The sequence below is a fragment of the Sapajus apella genome, unplaced genomic scaffold (assembly GCF_009761245.1).
Source record: "Sapajus apella isolate SASKATOON/1434 unplaced genomic scaffold, GSC_monkey_1.0 scaffold7, whole genome shotgun sequence".
Lineage (NCBI taxonomy): Eukaryota > Metazoa > Chordata > Mammalia > Primates > Cebidae > Sapajus > Sapajus apella.
In genome coordinates, this window is record NW_022436947.1 from 39,470,391 (window position 1) to 39,496,422 (window position 26,032).

General features: G+C 35.7%; 1 protein-coding gene across 17 annotated transcripts in view; it reads right to left on the minus strand.

Moving 5' to 3' along the window:
• Window positions 1-26,032, minus strand: part of MAGI2 (membrane associated guanylate kinase, WW and PDZ domain containing 2) — a 1,439,413-nt gene that overhangs the window by 601,254 nt on the left and 812,127 nt on the right. For all 17 annotated transcript variants that reach the window (XM_032275750.1, XM_032275745.1, XM_032275743.1 and 14 more), the window contains one exon: window positions 12,396-12,515. In XM_032275750.1, coding sequence (XP_032131641.1) covers window positions 12,396-12,515 — 120 coding nt within the window. The remainder of the gene's footprint in view (window positions 1-12,395; window positions 12,516-26,032) is intronic.

Sequence of the window (26,032 nt, forward strand, 5' to 3'; positions counted from 1 at the left end):
TAAACTGTATACGCTCTTTGAAAATTAGTATTCCTAGATATCCCTGAAGGTAGAAATGCTAGCAACTGCCCTTGTTGCAATGCGTTACATTTCATCCCAGGTATAATAACACTTGTTTCATCTTCAGGGAAACCAGATAGCTGCATAAAAACGTTTTTCTCTGGAAATTCCACGGAGACTATTAACTCTCATCCTTAAAGAGCAGGGGCAGAAATAGGAAGTATTTAATCCTCCTAGAAATAATCCTGAGGGACCTGGAATGGAGAAACTTTACTGTTCCTATGGACCAGCCAAAAGGGAACAGATCCCTTTGGGGAATGGCACCCAACAATGCCTGATCCCAGTGCAAAAGGGCAGGTTTCTCTTGCCAAATGGATGCCCCTGGCTGTAGTATGTTTACATATGGCATGGAGATAGGAGATAATAAGAAAGAAAACTCATTGAAAAATTTTAACTCAAATCTGTTCCTTTTATTTACCCATCATTGTCATTTTGGGCCTATTGTATATTGTTTAAAACTTTTTGTTTATTGACTGCACAGGCTGTATTAATTTGTGTTACTATTAGTATTCCTATTTAAAATATGCATTTTCAGGTTTGTAATTTTACCTATGAATCAGTGAAAGGAAGCAAATTTTAACATCTTATAAAATAATTTAAAATCACTCTAATGTAAAAGGAAAGAAGAGAAGGGTAAGGTGAGGGTAGAAATCTTAGTAGGGAACAATTACTAACTGATACAATTTTATTGTCAGTTTTCCACTATCTCTCCTAAGAATAAAGGAATAATAAACAAACCTATCCTCCCTTATAGTTTACCAAAAAGCAGCCAGAAAATGTTAGTGATTATCTAATATATTCCAAGATTCACATTCACATGTCCACATATTTACAAAGCCTTTACATTTCTTTAATGAGAAAACATACATTGTAGTTCCTTTGTTTAAAATAAGTTTTGGAATTTGTATATTTTCCAGGATATAGCAGGATCTTTATACCTCTTTCATAGGTTTAACCTCAGCACTTTTTTTTTTCTCTAACTTTCCACCGACATTCTATAATGAAGGCAGGGAAACCAAGGAAGTCTTCATAATATTTGGGGGAAACAATAAAGAGAGCATGAACAAAGAAATTTTAGACAAGGGTAATTATTAATTCATAGGTAGTAAATTCCACAGAACTTTGGTGTGTGTGTGTGTGTGTTTGCGCTCGTGTGCAGGCACGTGCGTGTGTAGGAAGTGACTGAGAGTATAGTTTTGTTGACCAGATGTACTGCTTTAAGTGTGAGTGATTTGATACACTATGAATTATTACAGGGAAAACCAGACTATGGGAATGGCCATAGCAAGATAAGAACAACATCCCAGATGAAGTGAGAGGGAAACAGGTATGAGAGAAACAGAGACTCACAATATTAATCATGAGAATTAAGATAACAAAATTATCACAGTTATGATACAAGATTAACTCAGAACAAGATTCTAGGGCCAAAAGGATACTGTAGCTTCAAACTATTGGCCTAGAGAATTTTGAACTGGGAGGTAGATATGTCCCAGAGTCTTGGGTAAGGCTGAATCTCTATGTAGGGGTAGAGGGTTCCCATTGTTGGGTTCAAGAAAGAAACTCAGGTATTCATCCATTTGTTCTACCCTCCTTTATTGAGCACTGCTTAAGTGCCAGAGATTATTCTAAACTTGAAAATGAGCAGTGATTCAAACAAATTTTCTGACATTCTGAGTTTACTTTCTAGTGAGGTATACTGATAATAAATAAACATATGGTTATAGAATAAATGGTCAGTTATACGTGCAATAAAAAGTAATGGGAAGGGAAGAGAAAATAAGAACAAGTCCAGTTTTGGATAAAGTGGTCAGGTAGAAGCTCCCTGAAGATCTGATTCTTCGAAGAATATCATAAAGTGATAAAAAGGAACAGGTGGATATTAGAAAGAAAAGTAGCCCAGGAAAATGAAAAGACAAATTCAAGATCCTGTGTGGGTTGGAATATGCTGGTTATTTGAGAAACAAAAAGGAGACCAGTACAGCTAAAACAAATAGGTTGAAGACAGTATAAATCAGTTTCCATTCTGTCATAACTTATAATTAATATAAATTTGTGCTTTCTGTTGGTCCGTAAACATTCAAAACCAGCCTCGCCAACATGGTGAAACCCTATCTCTACTAAAAATACAAAAAATCAGCTGGTTGTGGTGGCATGTGCCTGTAAATATTTGTAGAGGGTTTAAGAATTCCCTTTCATGGAAACAGTACCCTACAGCCATGATATGTGGACAGCAGATCCTGATTTTATCTGGTTGCTACGTGTAGATACAACCTATAATGAATTGAAGAGAACAAATTATTAGTCAAGGAGGGATTGATACTAAGTTTTAATCTAGTGTTATGAATCATTTGCCATAATAATGAGGGTTTCCAAGCCTTTAATAAGGAGGAGCTTTCATACAGCATAAGTATCCTATAACATTATTGCTTTTAAACATAGGCGGCTAAGTATTCTGACAAATATTAGTTTATAAATTTTAATCAAGACACTCAGTATGTCTGTTGAAAGCATGATCAATATAGGCCTCAAAATTTTAGATTTTTTTTTGTGCACAGTCTGAATAAAAGTTGCAGCTTATAAAATAATTCATAAAACCATCTACAGCTATTGTAACTTGGTTCAAGATCAATGATTTCTTCAAATAAAGTAGTTACTTAGCAATAAAAATTAAGGCATTGATTTTTCCAATTTGGATGATTTCTATTTCCCCTGAGGGAAATAACAGACCTGAGGTCAACTAGATTTTATCCTCCGTTGTCCACCAGATTAGGAATATAGAAGATAAAGGGAAAGAATGTCTGAGGTTTTTTCAGATTTTAAATTCAGATACAAAAATGACTTTAATACAGCAGGACATCAGGTTATAGCTTTCAAATCACTGATGCATAGAACAAGTCTCTGAGAAACCTCTGTCACCACATTAGGGCACCATTGAGAAACACTAGGATAAATAAAATATTTGCTTTATTAAGGTCTACGTATTAGATCCAAGACTTAACATACAAGAGCCACTGCTCATCACTATGGGGATATAATTTCAGAGAAACATGGACTCTTAGGTTACAAATGGTTGTAATCAATTTCATCAAGACTCTCTTGTGTGCCTCTTATAGAATGAATAAATTTACTGTCTTTGAAAGTCATGGAGTTGTCAGATCTAGTGAATATATTACAACATATATTCACAGCTGCAGCAATACACACATTAAATTATAAAATATTTATTATCAGTTTTGTTATCCAACTTTTGTCCACTCAGAAAAACATCTCAGAGGGTTTGAAAATATGCACCTAATTAGTCAGGGTAAACAGGTTCTGTTTGTTAAAGAAGTAGGGAGAAATATAAGTAAAATTTTTGAAGTTATGATTTTTCTTCTTCCCACTCAAAGAATATGATTTTTTTCTGGGTGAATATTCAATGTGTTTCGGATTAAAATGGAGACAACTGAAGTGTCAATCATTAGATAACAGATTTTTAAATTGTGGTGTGCATACACAGTGGAAGATTATTCAGCCTTTAAAAAGCAGAAAATTCTGTCATTTGCAGCAATATGGATGGACCTAGAATACATTATATTGAGTGATTTAAGCCAGGCACAGAGACAAATACTATATAATCTCACTTATATCTGGAATCATAAAAAGTTAAACTCATAAAAGTAGACAGTAGAGTGGTGATTACCAGAAGCTATGAAGGAGAAAGGGTGGACAGATAAAGGGGAAATGTTGGTCAAAGGGTACAAAGTTTCAGTCAGAAGGAGGAATTGGTTCTGGTGATCTGCTAAACAGCATGGTGACTATAGTCAGTTATCATGTATTGTATATTCCAAAATAGCTAAAAAATGAATTTCAAATGTTCTCATCATGAGGAAACAATGAATACTGAAGTGCTAGATATGTTAATTAGCCTGACTTGATCATTCCATACGCCACATTTTGAAACATCACATTATATCCCATAAATACACACAATTATTATTGGTCCATTAAAAGTAAAACAAAACATGCACAAAAAAAATCGCTAGGAGTTGTGTACAAGAGTTAGAAAATCATTTTAATTAAAGATAAGAGTATGAGAAAAATGAATTAAACTCTGAACACCACAGTTTCTGAGCCTTAGGCTTTACCTAATAATATTATGAATTGTGAGAGAGTCAAAGAAGTGAGTCCTATGCCCATGAATATTGACATTATTTTAATTATATTTCCTTTAGCTACAATGGAACAAAAAACTTACAGAATAAACAGTAAACAGGTTAATACTGTAGTTAAGGTGTCAGAGCAAGTCCCTTCATTTTCTCTGATATTTGTCCTTAGGTTAATAATTTTATGTAATTTATATAATATTAAATTCATTAATTGCGTATGTCAGTCCTTCTAGTTTCTTTGAGAAGAAAGTGCTTAGAAATAAGCCTTTGCATTGCATATTTCAAAAAAGCTGGGCTCAAAAAATTCCTAAACTAAAAAAAAAATTGTATTTCATTGTAGAAGACAATGATACTTCCATTCTTAGGGGCCTTACATTGGACAAACATAGCATGCAAAAATAATACACTATCTGTCAATAACTCTGAACACAAATTGAAACATTTACCAGAAAAAAATCTGGCATTATAAGACCTTAAAATGTTGTAAAACTTCACTGACTGTATTTTCATTTACTGGTTAAATAAGCATTTAGTGAGCTTTATGTGTAAATGGTCAGCATTCCTAAAAAGTAAACCCAAATGCATGGCCTAGAATCTTCCGTGATAGAAATATTGCCAGAAGCAGGAATCTAAAGAAAAAAACGCTATAACCTGGATATGTAAAAAACAGCTGGACCCTTTTAACTATAAGTGCCAAGAATCTACTGCTGTTATGAAGGTTATTACTTACACAGCAAAAATTTCCTCTTGGAATAGTGTGTAAAGGGAAAAATAAATCTTCCTTCATTTTGGTTTTCTAAAATGACAAAATTGTTTGCATCAATTTAAGCATTGATATGTTTTTCAAGAAATATTGTTTATATTTCAGTGGATAGAAACGAACTGATAGAAGGATGGTTTTGCTCGGGATGATCTGTGGTGCCAACAGCCATCTCTTTTATGAGTATCTCTTTATCACCCAGTGCTATCTTGATTGCAGATTCAAAATTTTAGATTAAAAATTTCAACAATAAATATATCAAGCTATGATGAAACTGAAAACTAATTTTAGTTAGTAAAATGACATAGATTTGTAGAGAATTCATTATGCATCTTCTCTCACCATAGCTTAACTGGCTTGAAAATTACTTGTATTTAATACTTAAATTTCTATAGCATTTTATGTGCTACATCATGAAGTACAGCACTCCTTTATGTATAGTTATGAGAAAACTTGAAATTCACAGTCCTCTTAATAAAACTGCCCAAGAAACTGGTGTGATGTCTGTAGTAGGCTCACATCTATGTGTATACTAGAGTCCACGATGGTAAGAAACCACATCATTAAGAGGAGAGAAATACATATTTGTACTGTATTCTGTCAGAGGCCCACAAAACTTGCTGGTCTTAATCTGATCCTTTTAAAAATTCAGACAATATTACAATTAAACTTACGTTAATTTAAAGAAAACATTTAACTCTAGGATCGATGACCTTTTCAATAAATAGAAAAGTAGCTTTGTTTTATTTTAAAAACAAAACAGCCTAATATGGTAGCAGATGTTACAGCAGAAGTGCTGTTCTGGAACATAGCTGTGGATTATCCCAGTAGGAGAATGAAATCAGTCCAGGAACAGATCAGGGGACGCAGGTTTGGTTAACGATGACATTCAGAACACTGGTTGAGGCAGACAACTGCTGTAAGTGGCGAGTGAAAACACGAATGTAAAATCACAGACACCTGCAAGAAGCAGGTCAGGCAGGATTCGCTGATTAAGAGTCCTGGTTAATTCAGCACTTCGGACAGTTCCCAAAGAACTGTCTTCCTTCCAGGTACTTAGAGTACTTAACTTACAGAGTGCCATACTTACTATTCATTCCACTTCTTGGCACCTCACTTTTACCTGTAGGTGACCTAACTCCAAGGGAATTATGTGCATTCATCTAAAAAGTTCTGTGGTCTGTGTTTCATAGGAAGCCAACACCTTCAGTCCTAACATGAAGGTTCATGGTTTTTATGTTACTTGAGGTTTTGTCAGACTCATCAGTAGGCCTTATTAATCAATAATGGATTATTAATAATTTATTAACAATAAAATTCATCAACTAAATTTTAATCCTGATTCAATACAAAAATGGTGAGGATGAAATCATCCAAGTCATAGAAAATAGTCCCTTAACGAACACCAATGGTTACTATCATGGCCAAGTCCCCTGGGCACGTCACATGCAAGGCCATTCATCAGGTGTTCTATATCAAAGTCAGACGAAGCATTAGAAATGGGGATGGCAGCAGAAGAAAAGCTTTAAGAATCAACTAAAACCTTGCCTACAGCCATGTGGCAAAGCTATAGATGGTAACTAAAGCACATTAAGCCCTTCCCTTCAGGCTCCAGGAAGTAACAGAATTGCTCCTTTGGAGCAAGGACTTTAAGTCAATTTCTTAAAAGGCTTAAAAGGCAGGACTACAAATCAGGACAATCTCTGATTTCTAACCAAAGGACAAACTATGCTTTAGTCACATCTATCCACCAGGATTAAAAGGAGAATAATTAGCAATGAAACAAAAATGCACACATATAAAAATACTTTAAAATATACTTTTTCCTCCTAACTACTTTTTAGGTGACTGTTTCCTGTTCTAAAACCCAGTGGTGAGGAGGAAGTATGGAAACACCAAAAACTGGTTTTCTCTATGATGAGCAGCTTGAGCTAGACATTTTATAAAGGACTCTCTTGATTTTTGTGAATTGAAAAAAAAAATGAAGTAGTTCCTAATATCCCTGAAAATAACCGCACCAATTTTGGAAGCATTTCAGATGAGCACGAAGAAACAGGGGTTATGGCCCTATCTCCAGTTACAACAGCAGTCTTGCTGCTTTGGTTTGTGGGTTAGATTCTGGGAGCCCTTTTCAGTTTTATGGACCCCACATAGTTAACAGAAAGTCTGTAACCATAAGGCTGAGAGTAACTCAATTCCTTCCTACTTTCCTTGGTGTATTCACAGAATATCAGAGATGAATTTTCTGTTCTGACCAAGAGTTCTAAACAATGCTTTGAAGGCATGAGACTGGGAAGGAGGAAACACAGCAGTGACCTAAACACTGAAGAAGGGAGAATGTGTAATTTAAACAAATAAGGCTTTTTATTAAAGAAACTATTAATTGCCAGGTTTTTCAACATAAAAGGTCTCAAGTCTTTGTCTAGTTGAGTAGCACATAATTCGGTATATTCTAAAAGCACCAACAGTGCAAAAGACATTCCTTAGCTTTTCCTGACAAAACAAAAACAAAACCCCCCAAAACCACATTAAGTGGTAGCCCTAGGTCTAAGCTTATGGCCAACACTGAAGAAGTGCAGCAATTTGTATTAGAAGGTGAATTTTGTTGGTTCTTCATCTGTAGTTACAGGAAAACCTGAAGCTCCTGAGGTTTGAGTTGTTCCCTAGGTGTTTATTCAGGTCATTATGTGACCTGAGAAAGGAGATTCTTATTTATCTGTGCATACAATGTGTATTTGTAAGCAATGGTATTGATATAATTGGCAAAGTATTACATGAGAGTCAGCCTTACTCTCCAATAATCAGTTCTATGTACACTAGGCCAATTAAGTTGGCACCAAACCCAGCAAACGAAATTATCATTACTGAAAAGGTGTCTGAAGAAGATTCAAGGTAACCCATTCTGTCTCACAAAACTTAGTTATGTTCATACAGTTTCAGGATGTTACTTTCAAAAGTGAATTGGAACCTCAAGTTTAAGCTATGTTTTAAAATATAGATATTAAATGACATGACATCTAGTGGATCATGAGAACAATGGAAATTTACCATTAACATTTGACTTAATTTTTCAGCTTATATAAAATCAGTTTACACAGTCTTTATTTTTATAAACAAAAAGTCATATTGTTAATCATGCCACTCTTTTAATGATCCTATCTGTTAAGGCACTGCTTCATTCTTACATAAATTATATTTAAATAAGGTTATAAAGTATGATATATTATTAAATCGCGTGCAAACTAACAAATGTTACTAAATAATGTCACAAAGCCCATAGGAAAATATTCTGTAAAATGTATTATTTAATCTAACACCTTTGATAAAATTATTTTCTATTATTTACACAGTTAATTTTCATATATAGTTTAAGGCAGCTTTAGATTATCAACACAACTTCTTATTTATTTTTTTTTGTTTTGAGATGGAGTCTTGCTCTGTCACCCAGGCTGGAGTGCAATGGCACAATCTTGGCTCACTGCAACCTCAATCTCCCAGCTTCAAGCAATTCTCCTGCCTCAGCCTCGTGAGTAGCTGGGATTACAGGCATGTGCCTCCACACCCAGCTAATTTTTATTTTTAGTAGAAACAGGGTTCCACCATGTTGGCCAGGCTTGTCTCAAACTCCTGACCTCAGGTGATCTGCCTGCCTTAGTCTCCCAAAGTGCTAAGTTACAGGTGTGAGCCACCATGCCCAGCAACACAACTTCTTTATTTAAAATGTTTTAAATCAATCTCTACTATCTTTTACTTTTGACAATATGAAGAAGATACAGCAACAATGCATAAAACCATTTCCTTTTCTTGGGTATTTTTGCCTATTTCCTGTAAATGTGGCAAGAAGCAGTTAAATGTCTCAGCCACAATTTAGGCAAATGTCTCTGCCTAGATTGCCTTAGAAATGGGGCCGGGCGTGGTGGCTCATGCCTGTAATCACAGCACTTTGGGAAGCTGAGGCGGGCAGATCATGAGGTCAAAAGATCAGCACTATCCTGGCCAACATGGTAAAACCTCATCTCTACTAAAAATACAAAAATTAGCTGGATGTGGTGGTGCACGCCTGTGGTCCCAGCTACTTGGGAGGCTGAAGCAGGGGAATCGCTTGAACCTGGGCAGTGGAGGTTGCAAAGAGCTGAGATTGCACCACTGCACTTCAACCTAGTGACAGAGTGAGACTCTTTCTCAAAAAAGAAAAAAAAAAGGTAAGTAACGGAAGAGATTTTAATATTTTTAACAACTTCAAACAATTTCAAACTACTGAGTTCTTGACTAACTACAGTCCACTAAACTATGTAACTAAGAACAGTCATGCACTGTCTAATGACATTTTGGTCACTGACAGACCACATATATCTCAGTGTTCCCATAAAACTATGATGGAACTGAAAAATTCTTATTGCCCAGTGACACTGCAGCCCTTGTAACATCATAGTGCAATGCATTACTCATGTGTTTGTGGAGATGTTAGTATAGCCAAATCTACCATTCTATCAGTTGTATAAAAGTACAGCAAACTCACCAGCATCTGTTGTTTTTTGACATTTTAATAGCCATTCTGATGTTTGAGACGGTATCTCAATTGTGCTTTTGACTTGCATTTCTTTAATGATCAGTGATGCTGAGATTTTTCATATGTTTGTTGGCCACGTGTATGTCTTCTTAAAAGAAGTGTCTGTTCATGTCATTTGCTCACTTTTTAATGGGGTTATTTTTTCTTGTAAATTTGTTTAAATTCCTTGTAGACTCTGGATATTAGATCTTTGTCAGATGGATAGATTGCAAACATTTTCTCCCATTCTGTGGGTTGTCTGTTCACTCTGATGATAGCTGCTTTTGCTGTGCAGAAGTTATTTACTTTAATTAGATCCCATTTGTCAATTTTTGCTTTTGTTGCAATTGCTTTTGGTGTTTTGATCATGAAATCTTTACCCATGCCTATATTCTGGATGGTTAATGAAAGACTGGATAAAGAAAATGTGGTACATATATACCACGGAATACTATGCAGCCGTAAAAAGAAACGAGATAATATCCTTTCCAGGGAAATGGATGGAATTGGAAACCATTGTTCTCAGCAAACTAATGCAAGAACAGAAAACCAAACAATGCATGCTCTCACTTATAAGTGGGAGTTGATTGATGAGAACACATGGACACAAGGACACATGGGGGGAAACAACACATACTGGGGGCCTTTGGGGAGGCACTGAGAAGAGGGAGAGCATCAGAAAGAATAGCTAATGGATGCTGTGCTTCATACCTATGTGATGGGATGATATGTGCAGCAAACCACTAAGGCACATATTTACCTATGTAACTTAAAAGTTGAAGAAGAAAAAAAAGTATAGTGCATGCAGTTATGCACAGCAATAATACTTGATAATGATAATAAATGACTATATTACTGGCTTTGTTATATTTTACTTTTTATTATTATTTGAAAGTGTATTCCTTCTGCTTATTAAAAAAACTTTAACTGTTAAACAGCCTAGGACAGGTCCTTAGGAGGTATTCCAGAAGAAGGCTTTGTTATCATAGGAGATGACAGCTCCATGCCTGTTATCGCCCTTGAAGACATACTAGTGGGCCAAGATGTAAGACAGAAGACAGTGATATTGATCCTGACCCTGTGTAGGCATAGCCTTATGTGTGTGCTTGCATCTTAGTTTTTAACAAAAAAGTTTAAAAAGTTAAGACAATTTTAAATAGAATAAAGCTCATAGAAAAAGGGTACAAAGAAAGAAAAATATTTTTGTACAGCTATACAATGTGTTTGTGTTTGAAACCCAGTATTACTACAAGAAAGTCAATAAGTTAAAAAAATAAAAGCTTATAAAGTAAAAAGTTACAGTAAGCTAAGGTTAATTTATTATTGAAGAAAAAATATTTTAAAATACATTTAATGTAGCCTTGGTGTACAATGCTTATAAAGTTTACAGAAGTGAGTAGTAATTTCCTAGACCTTCACATTCACTCATCACTTACTCACTTCTGGACTCACCCAGAGCGACTTATAGTCCTGCAAGCTCCATTCATTGTAAGTACCTTATATAGCTATACCGTTTCAATCTTTTATACCATATTTTTAACTTAACCTTTTCTATGAGTAGGTATGTTTAGACAAACAAATGCTTACCATTGAGTTACAATTACCTGCAGTATTCAGTATGGTAACATGCCATACAGGTTTGTAGACTGGAGACAACAGATTACAGTACGTAGCCTAGGATGTGGCAGCCTGTACCATCTAGGTTTGTGTCTAACAAACACTCTATGCTAGTCACTCAATGATGAAATAGCCTAACCATGCATTTCTCAGAAGTATCCCTTTCATTAAGAGACACATCACTGTCAACCGAGGAGGAAGTAGAAGACCAAACTGTTAACATGGAAAACCCAGCTTATTTGATGATGTTTGGTGAATTTCACATGTATGATAGGCTAAGCAGCAAACTATATATTATGAATTTTGTTTCTAATATCACTCACTATTAATTGCAGTTCAATAAAACCAAATTAATCTTTGGACTGAATAGTATGTGTACATACTTCATAACTGTGAAGTAGGAATGAAATATTTTCTACTTTTTGTTATGTTAAAATTTCATTATATTATATATGAAGATATATAGTTTCATTAGATATAAGCTAGATGCATATACATGTTATCCAAATTGGTTAGTGCAATCATCTCAACATATTTATTTGTATTTGTAATGCCATCATTCTACTTGTACCAAAGAGACTACTAAGTTCAGTGACATTTACTGTTACTTAATTTTTATAACAGATAAATAATGAAGCCTAGTTTGAAATGGGATTTCGGCTCATGTATCAGTGCTCCTTTAACTGAGGCATGTTTTCTGCATTCAAGGTTTTGGTTTAATTTGATGTTCATTTTTGATTTGAGTACACAAGGAGACTTTTATTGCTCTAGAGCTTTGGAGTTCATTCACAGATCATATTTTTTCTACCCCATCATTTTGCATAGGAGGAAAGTGAAGGCCAATGAGGTAGAGTAATCTGAGAAAGCCACACAGAGATAATGACAGGACAAGAATTTTAGTCCCACCATCTTTCAGATACCATCTTGAGATAAAGACATTTTATCTGGAAGATCACAGCTTAACCTCAATAGACAATCACAAGGATACTTCAATGGATATATATATATATATATATATTTTTTTTTTTTTTTAAATATGAAATATTTAAAAATACATATATATTTTTCTCTACGCATATAAAAGTACACTTAATTGAGATGTATTTTAATTTTTTTAGGATACATTTCTAAACTCATCTTAGTAAAGCTCTCAAACCCAAAACAGCCCATTGGCAACCTGGTGTCCCAATACATTTTAATCGAATGAGAACAATGTGATGTCAACAAGAAAGAGATTTCACAGGAACGTTGTGCTTACCTTCATAAGTCCCACTTTCTAGGAGAGCACCACTTTTCTCCAATTCCATAAAATCTTCAACAGTGATGAAAATATAATCCACTCCAGGGACCTCACCCTCCTTATGTGGCCTTGTGGTGCCTGAATAAAGAAAAGTAAAAACAAAAGAAAGATGCTGAGTGATTTGTGGTTGAACTTTAAAAATACCATCATATTTCTGAATATTCAGTGCCACTTGTTTGTACATCTGGAAGTTGGCACTTTGCATTTGTCCTTCTGTTTGTTTGGCAACAGAAAACAGCAGGGGGTATAGATTAAAGTAAATGTACAAGGACTTTTCTTCATCAAGCTTATAAAGAGTTCATTGCCATGGAATATGGCTGCATATATTTTTCAGTAAAAACTGAAGAACACTGTGCCCTTTTTGAAGAGGTGGTTTGAATATTGGGCCAGCAGTCTGCTAGTTCAGGAATTTATGTATTTCACTCTGTGAATGAACCTCTATTGTCCTGCAAACTGCTGTGCTGTGACATATAATACAATGGAAACTAGTGATCTTAGAAAAATGTCCATTTATCTTTTTATTTTAATAATCTGCTTTCTCTTGGGGGAAACCGTTTGTTGGTTTTCGTTTGTTAAATTTTGCATCCAAAGCCATTTTTATTTGATTTAAAGGATCACAAAACCTTTACGATTACTTAAAATTATATAATAATTGGAATTGTATAATAATTAAACTGCACTAGTAATTGTGATACTGGGAATACAGTATCTAATTTGACAAGAAGAAACTTTCTCTTACTCCATCACACAGGCTCTCCCTTATGCGACCTTCCTTCTTTCCTTACTGCCTCTAATTCTGACTGAATTGGGAAGTGACTCCCTACCAGGGGTTACTGCATGGGACCACTGTTCCCGACCCCTCCATCATCTGTAGAGGGAATGGAGCTATGAGGGCCAAGGTGACAGGATTATCAGCTGCTCAGATGGTGGCTCAGTACAGCTCTCCTGGAGAATACACACTTCCAGGCATGCTGTCCAGTTTGTGAGGCAAGAGCAGAAGCAGAGGCATATTCAAGGCTGCAGGTTTGTTTCCAGGTAATACTTCCTTCCCTGAACATGCCCCAGGCTTCTTCCTTTTTCTATGCCACCTACATAAGGCATTTTGCATGGCCAAACTGGAATTTACATAATGCATACATGCAAATAAGTATGCAGAAATATACAGAGGCCAAATATATAAGCAAAGTAGTACACTGGCTGACTTCATATATAAAGACTCCCCCATATTGTCTATATGCTAAAAAAGCATTTTAAATCCTTAAACTTTACTTTTATTCTTTGCATTTGAAATCTTTATCAACTAGCTCATGAAAATAGCCAGTCAGTTCTCCTTTTGGTCTATTAAAATCAAATCTGGACTGCAACTGAGAAGCAGAAGCTAATGTCAGAATGTATAATATGCCAGAGAAATCTGATTTTGGGTAAAAATGAATAATTCCTATTGTAAACATTTTTTAAGACTTGAAGTTATTATTTCCTAAAATCAAGTTTTATAACTTCTCTTTGGGGTTTGCAAAACAATTTTTTTCCATAATCATGTTTAATGACTTTCCCTGAATTGGTTATTTTGTTTAACTGAGCCACATTTTGCCATATTTCCTACTGCTTTTATGCTATAAAATACAAACCATCTACACTGAGTATGCATAATATTGTCAAATTAATGTTTCTATGAGAACCTTAACTTTCAATATCTTTGCTTTTATGTGCTTAACTCTTGTGAATTAAAAGTGCATTAACATGGGTTTTGGCAATCAATTTATATTTCTGTTTATTTAGAACACAATTTAATCATTAAGAAAAAATCACATAACAAAGACTCAATTTTTCTTACTAATTTATCTGCAGATTTCAGAAGCTACACACTTTACTTTACTGCTTGCAGTATGATAATGCATTCCTAGCACCATGTGAGGACCAGGACCTCATGACTGAGGGCAATTTCCAGGGCTGCTGACTTGTTTGGAGTAACACGGCTATACCAAATTTTAGTGAACATTTGGAGTTGTGCCCTTCTTGGGAGGCCCATCAGTACTGTCAGCTCACTAAATTGCTTTCCATCTCCATCTTGCACTTCAGACCTCTGTGACCGAGTTCTTCTTTCTGTGATCGGTGACATCAGTCAGTGTCACCTATTACTATTGACCCAACTGATGCTGGCTGCCTCCCTGGACTGAAAGTTGGCCTACCTCATCATGGCTTGAAGTTCTGCTCTACAATCTCAAATGCTGCAACCTTCATCTTTGACATCAGCCTCTGATACTTTTTTCCTATTTTGTTCTTCTAATTATGACCTCTAGTCCCTGATCTCTTGCAGTTTCCCTGATGTTCCCCAAACCTAGCTTTACTTGCCTCCCTAACTATCAAAGGACTAGGGAAAAAAACTGAATCGCTTCCTTTCTTTAGTTCACCTTCATCATTTCCTGACTAATAATTAATCCCCATGTTCACTATTGCTTATTTCTGGTATTGAGAGCAGTTGCTACAGAAAAACATAAACTTTCTCTGACAAGGTACTCCACAAATTCAGGTCACTTAATTTGAGTTTGATCCTCTTGATGCTTGGTAATTCTTTTATGTGAGTCTTCTTGTCTCTTTCATATATTCCCATCATTTTCTAATGTTCAACTGCTTGGACATTTTGTAGAAGACATGAGCTCATTCTTTCTAGGTAAAGGGTACTGTGAAACCACATACCCTAAAATTTCCTAATTTTCATTTTCCTTAACTGCATTATCTTCATATTTTTCCTTCAAAATTAAGCCTGTTTTGAAATTATCATCCATCTTGCTAAGACAAATTTCTTTTCCATTGCTTTCTTTTAGGATTTAGTTTTTAATTTGTCAAAGTTGCATATACAGCTATTTTAAGTTTTCAAGTATTTCTATAAGGCTTGTTATTTTTAAAAAGCAGACCTTCATCATCACCACCTGCCCCCCACTACCCCTTTCTGTTTATCCAGAGGCAAACACACTGCTTTTAGCTGACTCATTTGTTCAGCCTTTGTATCTCTAAACAAGATGGCTCTTGACTTTTTACTTTGATAATTATTTCTTGATTTTCAAGTAAATAAAATGACAATTTAACTCTTTTTTTGTCACAATTCTAACTCCCTTGCACATACCACTTCTTCCTGCTTTCTTCCATTCTTCTAATGGAACGTCTTGTGTTTAGATTAGTGTTAAGTATTTACATTAATAATTCTATGTAAATTTATTCCAAACTGAAACCTGTAGTCTACACACTTTTTCATGTATAACTTTTTGATTTCTCTAGATATTAGAGGTCTTCACTTCCATTTTTCATTCATTAATCATTAATTAATAAACTCTCTCCTTGAGAGATAAACCTCCTCTCAAAATTCACAAATATGTTTCTATTTTATCAAATTATCCTATTGAAGAAATCCTTCCTGAAGTCTTCTGACATGCTCCAATCTGGACTGTCAGCTGCCATCTAGAGATCACCCCTTGCCATCATCCTGGGGAGCCACTTTGCCTCTGTCTTGTGCAGTCCCTCCTCCTGCCGAGACCCCATGTCTATTTTTGTGGTCTACACCCTCATGGCGGCAGAGCACATCTGTCGGAAACTTCCTGTCAAAGGTTGCACAGAAGCTACATTGTTTGAGATTTTGCATGTCTGGAAATGTCTTTATTCCACCCTCACTAGTGGCAACTCTGACAGCATTTCAGGAAAAAATCATCATGAAAATGTATTTCTTCATCTTGCTCCTCCATTCACGTCACCACCATTCTTCCAGTCAAGCCAGTTTGAAACTTTCCCCTCAGAGTCACCTACCTTTGACTCCTCCCTCACTCCTTCATTCTATCTCCAAATATTTGGCAAATTCCAAGTCCTGTATCTCCATATCATCCTTCCCATGCTGCACTGATCCCAGCACCACCCTCCTGGTCCAGGCAGTGACTCTGTCACTGGTGCGCCTGCCTTCCTCTCCCAGTTTATCACTGCACTTCCTGATGAGCCCTGGTGAAGCACAAAGCAGATCACATTTCCTCTCTAAAAGCTTATCTACCCAATACATGGTCAAGAGAGTGGGCTGAAAAAGGGAGGGAGAGAAAAATACTGAAAGTCAAGAAGAATCAGAGAAAGCCAAGATTCTACTAGTAACAATAAAACACAACTCTCATGGTATGCCAGCTTGTAGAGTTTCTCCAGATGGGCTTGCCTTGATGGAACATGTGAGAATAATTTTCTGCGTTTCAGTATCTTCCTTTCTGGCTTGTCATGCATCATTCTGCTTTCTCTTTAACCTAAAATATCCACCATTAGAATTATTCTTTGGCTTAGATGAAGGAGAAACTACCTTTAAAATGTATAATATTTTGAAAGTAAGTTGCCTGTGCTTTTTGGGACTCAGCCACTTGTTACCAGTATTACCTTGAGCAAGGTTCTTCACCCTCTGTAAGCTCTAGTTTTCTTATCTGTAAAATGGGAACACTAATAGTAGCATCTTCATAGGGCTAATGCGAAGAACAAAGGGTCAATTCATATAACATACTTAAGACAACGTCTGGCACATTTGAAACACTCAACAAGGATTATATGTTAAGTACTACTGCCTGGAAGAGCAGAAATGACATCATAGATTGCTTTAATTAAGTCTTGCCATAAATATTAATTGAGCACTTAGTATGGGCCAAGCACTATTCTAGATGCTTGAGATATATCTCTGAGTAGCACAGACTAAGATTCCTGCCTTGACGGAACTAATATTTTAAGAGATACAGAAAATAAATAAAAAAAATAAAAAGTAAGTTATATAGTATGCTATGTAGGGTTAAATCTTATTAATTGACTGTAAATCAGGTTGTTAGAACCTATGCACAATTTAGTGGGTCAAATACTGAGATTTTTAACTGTTAGCTTAGACAGTATGGAGAAAAGGGTGGAAGAGAAGAGACTGTGGGAAAGAACCTGAAGGGGAGCAGAGATCCATAATACCTGTAGGCTGTACGCTACCCAGGTGAGAGTTAGCTAGGTGGGAGACTGCTGGCAGTCAGCAGGGGATCCACAAAGAGCCTGGTGATATTTTAGAAAGAATCACTATATCCTTAAAGAGAAATTTCACTTATTTCACATATTGCTTGGATTAGCTTAGGTCATTTGGCTCAACAACTTGGTGTCCGATACAGGTATTTTTGAACTTTCAAAATCACTTTAAAAAGGGTTGATAAACATGACAGTACATGGTGGGCTCTAATGACTGGTGTATGTGCACACACACAGACACTTACATGTCAAGCCTCATTTTTAAAAGAAGAAAGTGATGAGGTCGCAAAAAAGCGAACACTTATACACTGTTGGTAGGAGTGTAAATTAGTTCAGCCATTGTGGAAAGCAGTGTGTAGATTTCTCAAAGAGCTAAAAACAGAACTACCATTCAACCCAGCAATCCCATTACCGAGTATATACCCAGAGGAATATAAATCATTCTACTATAAAGAAATGTGCACACAAATGTTCACTGCAGTACTATTCACAATAACCAAGACATAGAATCAACTTAAATGTCCTTCAGTGACAGATTGGATAAAGAAAATGTGATACATATACACCATGGAATACGATGGGACTGTAGGATGAACGAGAGCATGTATTTTTTGGGAACATGGATGGAGCTGGAGGCTACTACCCTTAGCAAACTAATGTAGGAACAGAAAACCAAATACTGCATGCTCTCACTTATATGTGGGAGCTAAGTGATGAGAACTTAGGAACACAAAGTAGGAAACAACAGATGCTGGGGTCTAATTGAGGGTGGAAGGTGGGAGGAGGGAGAGGAGCAAAAAAGGTAACTATTAGGTACTGGGGTTGATACCTGGATGAGGAAATAATCTGGACAATAAACCCTCATGACATGAGTTTACCTGTGTCACAAACCTTCACATGTATCCCCAGAACCTAAAATAATTTTTTTTTAAGTGAAAGAATGGTGTGATAAAAAGGTTCTTACATTAAAAATTGAGGACATCTGCATGCATTTTTGTTTTAATGTTTTACCTATGTGATCCTAGATAAAAATTTTCTTATGCACTGAGGTAAATAATAGATACAAAAAGGGCATTATAAAAAGTAAAAGCATAAACACCATGCCAACAATATCAGTATTCTTTTTAACATTAATAGTGCTACTAAGAATACTACAATTTCACAAATATCATTGGTGGTGTCTTACTTTTGGAATACATTATAATCAAAGCTTTAAATCACTCAACTTCATTCAGGCTAACACTTATTAAAAAGGAGAATAAATTTATGCCTAAAGATACAAATTGCCTTTTTTACTGATTGGGTATGAAAAAAACATGAGTCAAGATATAAATCCATTTTGTCTGATTACATACTAAGATGTAGTACACAATGGCTTGGCCACTACTTAACAAGGGTCTTTTGTCTTTTGTAGACAGACAGTAAAATAGGTAATGCCTATGGCCTAGGCTGATAGAAGTTTTTTGCCATTTGCCGAGTCATCTGAAAAGTGTGAAAGTGCTCATAAAACCTGATTAGTGTGTCGTTTAATTTTACCTGCAGGCATAGCACGTACAACAAGAGTCAGAAAGCAGGATTTTAGATCTATGTGTCTGGGAAGAAGGGATGTTAAGTCAATTGGCAAAGCAGTGGGTGAAGAAGGAAAAAGCAATTGGAGATCTATGAACACCTCTCTGGAAAGTAACATGATTCTAAAAACAAGGAAAATATATGTGATATGAAATGAAGTGTGGTCCAATGCTAATTTGTAGCTAAAGGTATATCTAGACTGGAGAAACAATTAAGTTAAATTTCTTGAAGTGCTTACTCATTTTTATGCTGAAATAATTACAGTTGCTTTTGCAACTTAAAAGATGATGACTAGTTGACAGCAAAGCAAGACTCAACAGTGGCCAGTAATTAACCAGCACCAGGAATAGGGTGGAAGATGTGGAGAATAAAAGAGGGGTTATAGATGATTCATCATAGAGCTGAAGCTCACTTTCTTTGATTGCTCTTCTGTTTTGGTTGGGACTTATCTAACAGGTGTATAGGAAACTCCAAAATAAGTTTTATTATCCAAATCATGATTTATATATTTTATTATTATTTATTCCAGACGACTCCTCCAAAGGTAAAATAAATAGAACTGAAAGAAGCATTTTCACTAAGTTGAGGCTTTGTTTCATCTTGTATTGCTTAATTTTTTAAAAAACAAAATAGTTTATTTATGAATTGCTAATTTAAGTACTGTATGAACCACCTCTTTCAATAGTTAATGAAAAACATACAGTACTTCTGCTCAAAAGATATGTCTAAACAAAATGCATTATCTCCCAAATGGGTAGCTTACTGATACACAGTGAAATCACAGGAAGATGACTTGTCATTTTGTTACCATAGTAACTGGGGGTGCCAATGGAATTTTTTTTTTAATTAATCTACTTTTTAAATGAAGGAACATTGCTCTTTTTGTCTTAGCAAGAAAAGGGCATGACATTTGTGGTAAATATAATTCTAAAGTGTATTTCTCCTCAGCTTTCTGCTATTTGCTAGTTTTAGTAAAACACATGGCAGACAGTATTATTACTTAGATGATGGTTCACTGCAGTCATCTATGGCGATCTATTCTGATATACTAAAAATTCCATAGTGCTTGTTGCATGGCAGGTACTCAATACACATTCACTAAAGAAACAGACTTGGAATTAATCATTAAGTCAATGTATTCTAAGCAGATGGGTCACTGTGTGAGAATGTGAGAAACTAAATCCTGTTCTTATTCATACATTCCCCGTTTCTTCCTGGTGTTTTCAACTGCAAGCTGGAAAAAAATAAATCTTGACAGCTAGGGTGATTTCCTCCGTATTCAACCTTTGATTAACTAACTCAGATTCTTGAAGACACTGAAGTTTGTCAGTTACTCATAAGCAAGTATGAACATAATCACCAGATTTGTGTGTGCTACCAATAAATACATACATCAGACAGATTCCTTTGGCCAATGCCTGTAATCCATTTTTACACAACCAGTCTAGGCCTTGGGTTTTATTATACTCATTTTCAATCATGTAAAATCCCAAAGTATGGTTTTATACAAACATAGAGCTAAAGTAAGCAAAGCAAATAATATAGTTTGGATCATTGAATTGCATGTGATAGACAGATTATAAAGTAAAGTGAGCCCTTTAGATTTCCTGTTAAGTGATAGGGTAAATTGACTTAAGGTAAAAAAATTAAAAGCTACAATTCGATGAAATAAATCACTTAAGTATAAAAATTATTAACAGCCTCGATAAAACACTATGCATGTTTTATAAAATACTGAAGATTTGACAAATTCATTTGTAAAATGTAAGTAGTTACTTTGACTCATTTTCTTAACAGTGTGTTGCTCTAAACCTCAGTACTTATTTCAAATCTCTCTCTTCCCCTAAGATAGCATGTTGTCAATTTTTGTTTAATGCAGCACTGGCATATACTAACAATGTTAGGTATCTTCCAAAACCAGACATTTTTGAAGAAGAAGAAGACACCTCTCCTTGAATATCTCGGATATAAAGGTTCAAAATAGTGTCCCATATGGCATCAATTACTGTTTTAAATTTTAACAGTTTGGATTGAGGCAGCATCAGGCCCAAACTTGGTGTTTCTTAAAACATAGGTGCATCAGAACCCTGTGGAGGACTTGTTAAAGCACAGATTGCTGCTTCTCACTTTGTAGAGTCTCTGAGTCATCCAGCTTGGGTGGGACCTGATTATGTGCATTTCTAACAAGTTTTCAGGTGATGCCTCTGACACTGCACGTCCAGAAACCATAATTGGAGAACTACTGCTCTAATATCACTTACATCTCAGGGAACCCAAAATAAAAATAGTGTTAAATTTCCTCATCAAATAAAACTACAACAACCCATAAAGTATGTGGGTCATGACCATGACACTGGCCCTGGAGGAACCTATAGCTATGTACTGAATACAGAGAAAACAAGCCATTCTTCATTTACTGGTGCATAGATGAACAGAGTCAGGAAGAGTATTTTTCATAGTGGAGTGTTCTTTATAAGTTAAATGAATTTGGGAAGTAATGCACCTATCTTTATTTATGTGTGCTTATAAATACCTTTATTATTTGAAGTAATATAAACTATTTTGCCCCTATCTGTGCAACAGTATGGCTAATATTTGGAAAGACACAGTAGTCTTGAATATAGCTCACCAGCAGTGATACATGATAATATGTTAAGAAAAAATAAGCATTTAATGCAAAAAATCTCTCACATAAAGAAAAACTATGGTGGATGTTAGAAAAAAACAGACAAATGAAAAATGTGTACATCTCCAAAAAGTAAGAAATAATAGCGCTGCGTTATTTTCCTATACCAAGATATCTGGTTTGCTAACTTAAAATTACAGATTGTTTACAACTATACTTATTGAATGAAATCAGGTGAAAAGTAACAGGCACTTTGGAATTAGTACTAATAAAGCTCTGTTAGAACAAATTATTTAGGCTACCATATTGTTTCATCAATTCCATGGTTTTGCTTGCACAGTTAGGTTGCTGGTGTAAACGATAGAGTAAATGAGGGATAGACATGAGGCATATCATTGACAAGTTGAACTCAGCCAGGTGTGGAGCCTCACATCTGTAATCCCAGCACTTCAGGAATCCAAGGTGTTTGAGACCAGCCTGGGCTACATAGGGAGATCCCATCTCTACAAAAAGTTTAAAAATTCTCTGGGTGTAGTGGCACACACCTTAAGTGTCAGCTATTTGGGAAGCTGAGGTAGGAGGATTGATTACTTGAGCCCAGGAGGTCAAGGCTGCAGTGACTCAGGATCATGCTAATGCACTCAGCCTGGGTGACAGGGCAAGACCCTGTCTCAAGAAAAAGAAAAGAAAAGAAAAGAAAAGCTGAACTCATCATCTGAACTCAAAAACCTGTGATACTGAGCAAGAAAGACAATGGTGTGATCACTTCTGAAGTTGATATATATGTAATACATTTAAAATTTTAAGGCTTTTATACTAAATGACCAGATTTAATTATCAACAGTACCAAGATACCTTGACCACAGACATACAAACGCTCTACATTGAAGACAAACTAGGGCAAAGTGAATGATTTCATTTATTCATTCAAGTCATCACTACACTGGTAACAAAAGACTTGTACCCTAAATCTTATCCATTTCTTCACATCAAAGTCTATGTCCTCTACCCACCAGATTGCCAAAGAAACTTCGGCTCCACAAATTACTTTCTTCATAAAATTTCTGTCTACTTCACTTGCGTTCACGGTACAGAATAATTGACTACTTGGATTCAGAGACATGAATAGATAAAATGACTTGCCCCCAAAAAATCAGATTCCTTGATAGGTACAGTCTTGGCTTTTGATCCATTCTCATAATATATAGATAAAACATACCTAACTAACTCGAGGACAGATGAACCCTGTATTCTCACCAATAAAGTAGGGCAGCCAACCATAATTCCAAGATTCTTGACTTGACTATTAATTTCCTGAATTTTTTAAGAGACTGGAAGAAGACAAATGACCCTCTTGTTACCAATTAATTTATTTTTGAAATTTTGATTTTAATTCTTCAATATTTAATTTAGATGTGTTCTATATTTGGCATTCTATAGAATTAATAAAAGGAGGTTTTTGATTCCCTAATTTATTATTTAGCAGATGTTTCAAGATTACATATTGAGATTAAAGAAAAGAAAGATCAGTGACTTTTTTTGGAAACATATATATTTAGTTTGAAGCTTTTATACTCTCCTCATGTAAAATTAATCTGGGCCAGAACTAGACTGCACCGATACCACCAGTCTTCTGAGCAATGCACAGACACCACTCAGTGACCTTCATTGCATGGAAGGTTTAGTGGATCATAACTTTATCATTTTATCACTATTAGAATCTTGCAATGACATTAACTTTTAGTATCACCATATGTCTCTATGGCATCTATATTCTGAAATGCCCAAGGAAGATAATAGAATATAGAGTCTACAGAGTATCAGAAAATCCAGATGAAGGAAAGCGGGCAGTTAACTATCCAGGGATTTCAAAATATTGAAATTCTTTTCAGATCATACTGCATAAATCACATTTCTGAGTGATCAACTATTTTTTTAAATTGAGGTTCTCAAGTACACACATATCAAAATATCATGGAGAGAAGAAACAAAGAAGAGAGGGAGAAGGGAAATATTAATGAGTACCCACTAGGAGCTCTGGATGAGGTGCCTTTATTCCTGCTTAAAATCTTGAGTTAAAGAATGCCTTGTGCATCTGATTTATCTTATGTTCATGATAACTAGCTATTATATTGGTTATTTCATCACACTAAGTCTTATTATACAGTTGATGAAAAACAGAACAAAAATTTACAACTCAGCTTCCCTACTTTAAAAAATTACAGGATTGGGAATATTATAGCAGAAATATATTCAGCTATAGCTAACAGCCCTTAATTCCAAAACCCACATCTGTGAGCATTCATGTGTAGAAAACATCTGTTCATATTTTAGGGAACAGGCAATTCTCCCCATTCAGGCCAGTGTGACTGTGGGCCAGCTACTAAATGTTGAATGGCATGGCCTGGCTCCCACTCAAGAAACTTAGGAAAAAAGAGAAAAGTGACTTGTTCAAATCAAATAATCAGCATTCTGATATAAAAGAAAACACAAGTATCCAGATTTTCAGCCTGTAGATAACTGTACGCTTCTGAAGCAGGGGCGGAGAGGAAACACAGGGGCAGGGGGCAGACAGAATATGATTTCTGCCTTTTTTGAGACTTTAATATTAGACACAAAACCAACAGCCCTATGGCCTAGATCCATGTGGTCTTTTAGGCATGAAGGGCAGCAGGACTCAGTTTCTTTTTTTTTTTTTTTTTTTGAGATGGAGTTTCACTCATGTTACCCAGGCTGGAGTGCTGGACTCAGTTTCTATCCAATTATCATAATCCTCAGAACACTGCAGTGTTAATTACAGGTCACTGTATTTCCTTCCTGATTGAGGAGCAAATTAAAAGTGATACAATCTAAAGGAATGTGTATTGTGAACTGTCAAATAATCATCTGGGACTCCTGCTGGGAAATCTTTTTATAAACATATCAGAATAAAACTATCCTGTAACAAAAAATACTTGGCTCTATAGATTGTCAAATCACTGTTTCTCAGTAATGCAATTATCGTCAGGGATTAAGGGAAGTTTTAGGAATTAAACATATAAAAGAAAACTGTAAAGAAATTTTAAACCAGAACTAATTAATGTATCTCTGACATAACAGATATTGAGTTAATAGTGAGTTATAAAAATAAATATTGAATTCTTCAGATAAAATATTTAAAATTTTAGATGAATCTATACCTCCTTTAGAGAGAATAAGAAAACACACTTACTTGCCAGGATTAATTGAGACATGATACAAAATAAAGAGGTGAATACCAGTAGCATCAGCCCAGCAGCCGATTCAGCATCCTCCCCTAAGGGGAACAAGTGGCTGGAGAGTTCACATCTGGTAGGCTGATGGTACTCTGACTTTCAGACCCAAAGTATTAAGTACTGCTACCTAAAAGAAGGGCTAGAGCATCTGGTATTTGAGAAAACTAGAAAGGCTGAGGCTGGTCAAATTAGGCTACAAGGAAATAGTGAATCCACGTCAGAATAAAAAATGTGCATTATATTGTTTGGCTGTTCCCCATCCAAATTTAATCTTGTAGTTCCATAATCCCTCCTACGTGACATGAGAGGGAAGAGGTGGAGATAATCGAATCATGAGGGCAGTTTTCACCATCCTGTTCTAGTGATGGTGAGTTCTCATGAGACCTGATGGTTTTATAAGAAGCTTCTCCCTTTGCCGGACACTCATTATTCTCCTTGCTGCCACTGTGTGCAGAAAGACATGTTTACTTCCCCTTTGGCCATGACTGTAAGTTTCCTGAGGCCTCCCTAACCCTGCAGACCTGTGAGTCAATTAAACCTTTTTCCATTATGAATTACCCAGTCTCAGGTAGGTCCTTATAGCAGTGTGAGAATGAACCATACTACAGTGCATATGTTTAACCTCCTGGGAAAAGTTAGTTATTTATCTCCCCAGTTAGATCCAAACTATTCCTTTGGGTTAGAGTTCAGCAAATTTCTAAAAGGGCTAGATAGTAAATATTCTAGGCTTTGCTGGCCATACTGTCTCTGTAACAACTACTGTTATTAGAGATGCAAGTGGACACAGAGGAGCACAGCTGTATTCCAATGAAACTTTATTTATGAGGTAGTGGACAGATTTGACCCATAAGCGGTCATTTGCCCACCTCTATATTAGGTTTTCGATGCTTTGTGTCTTCATGCTCTTATCTCCTAGATTTGTACTTGTAAATCAACAAGATACAACTTCAGTGCCAGCATTTGAATGCACTACCTCCAGAGAGAAAAATATGACCACTGCTGTTGGTGTGGTCAGTATGAAGCGTAACATTTCACGTGTCCTTTTCTTTCTGAAAACTTCTTCAAAACAACTAACCAGGTAGCTTTTTATACATGGAAAAAAACGGGAGAAAATATCCACAGAAGGATTATAGATT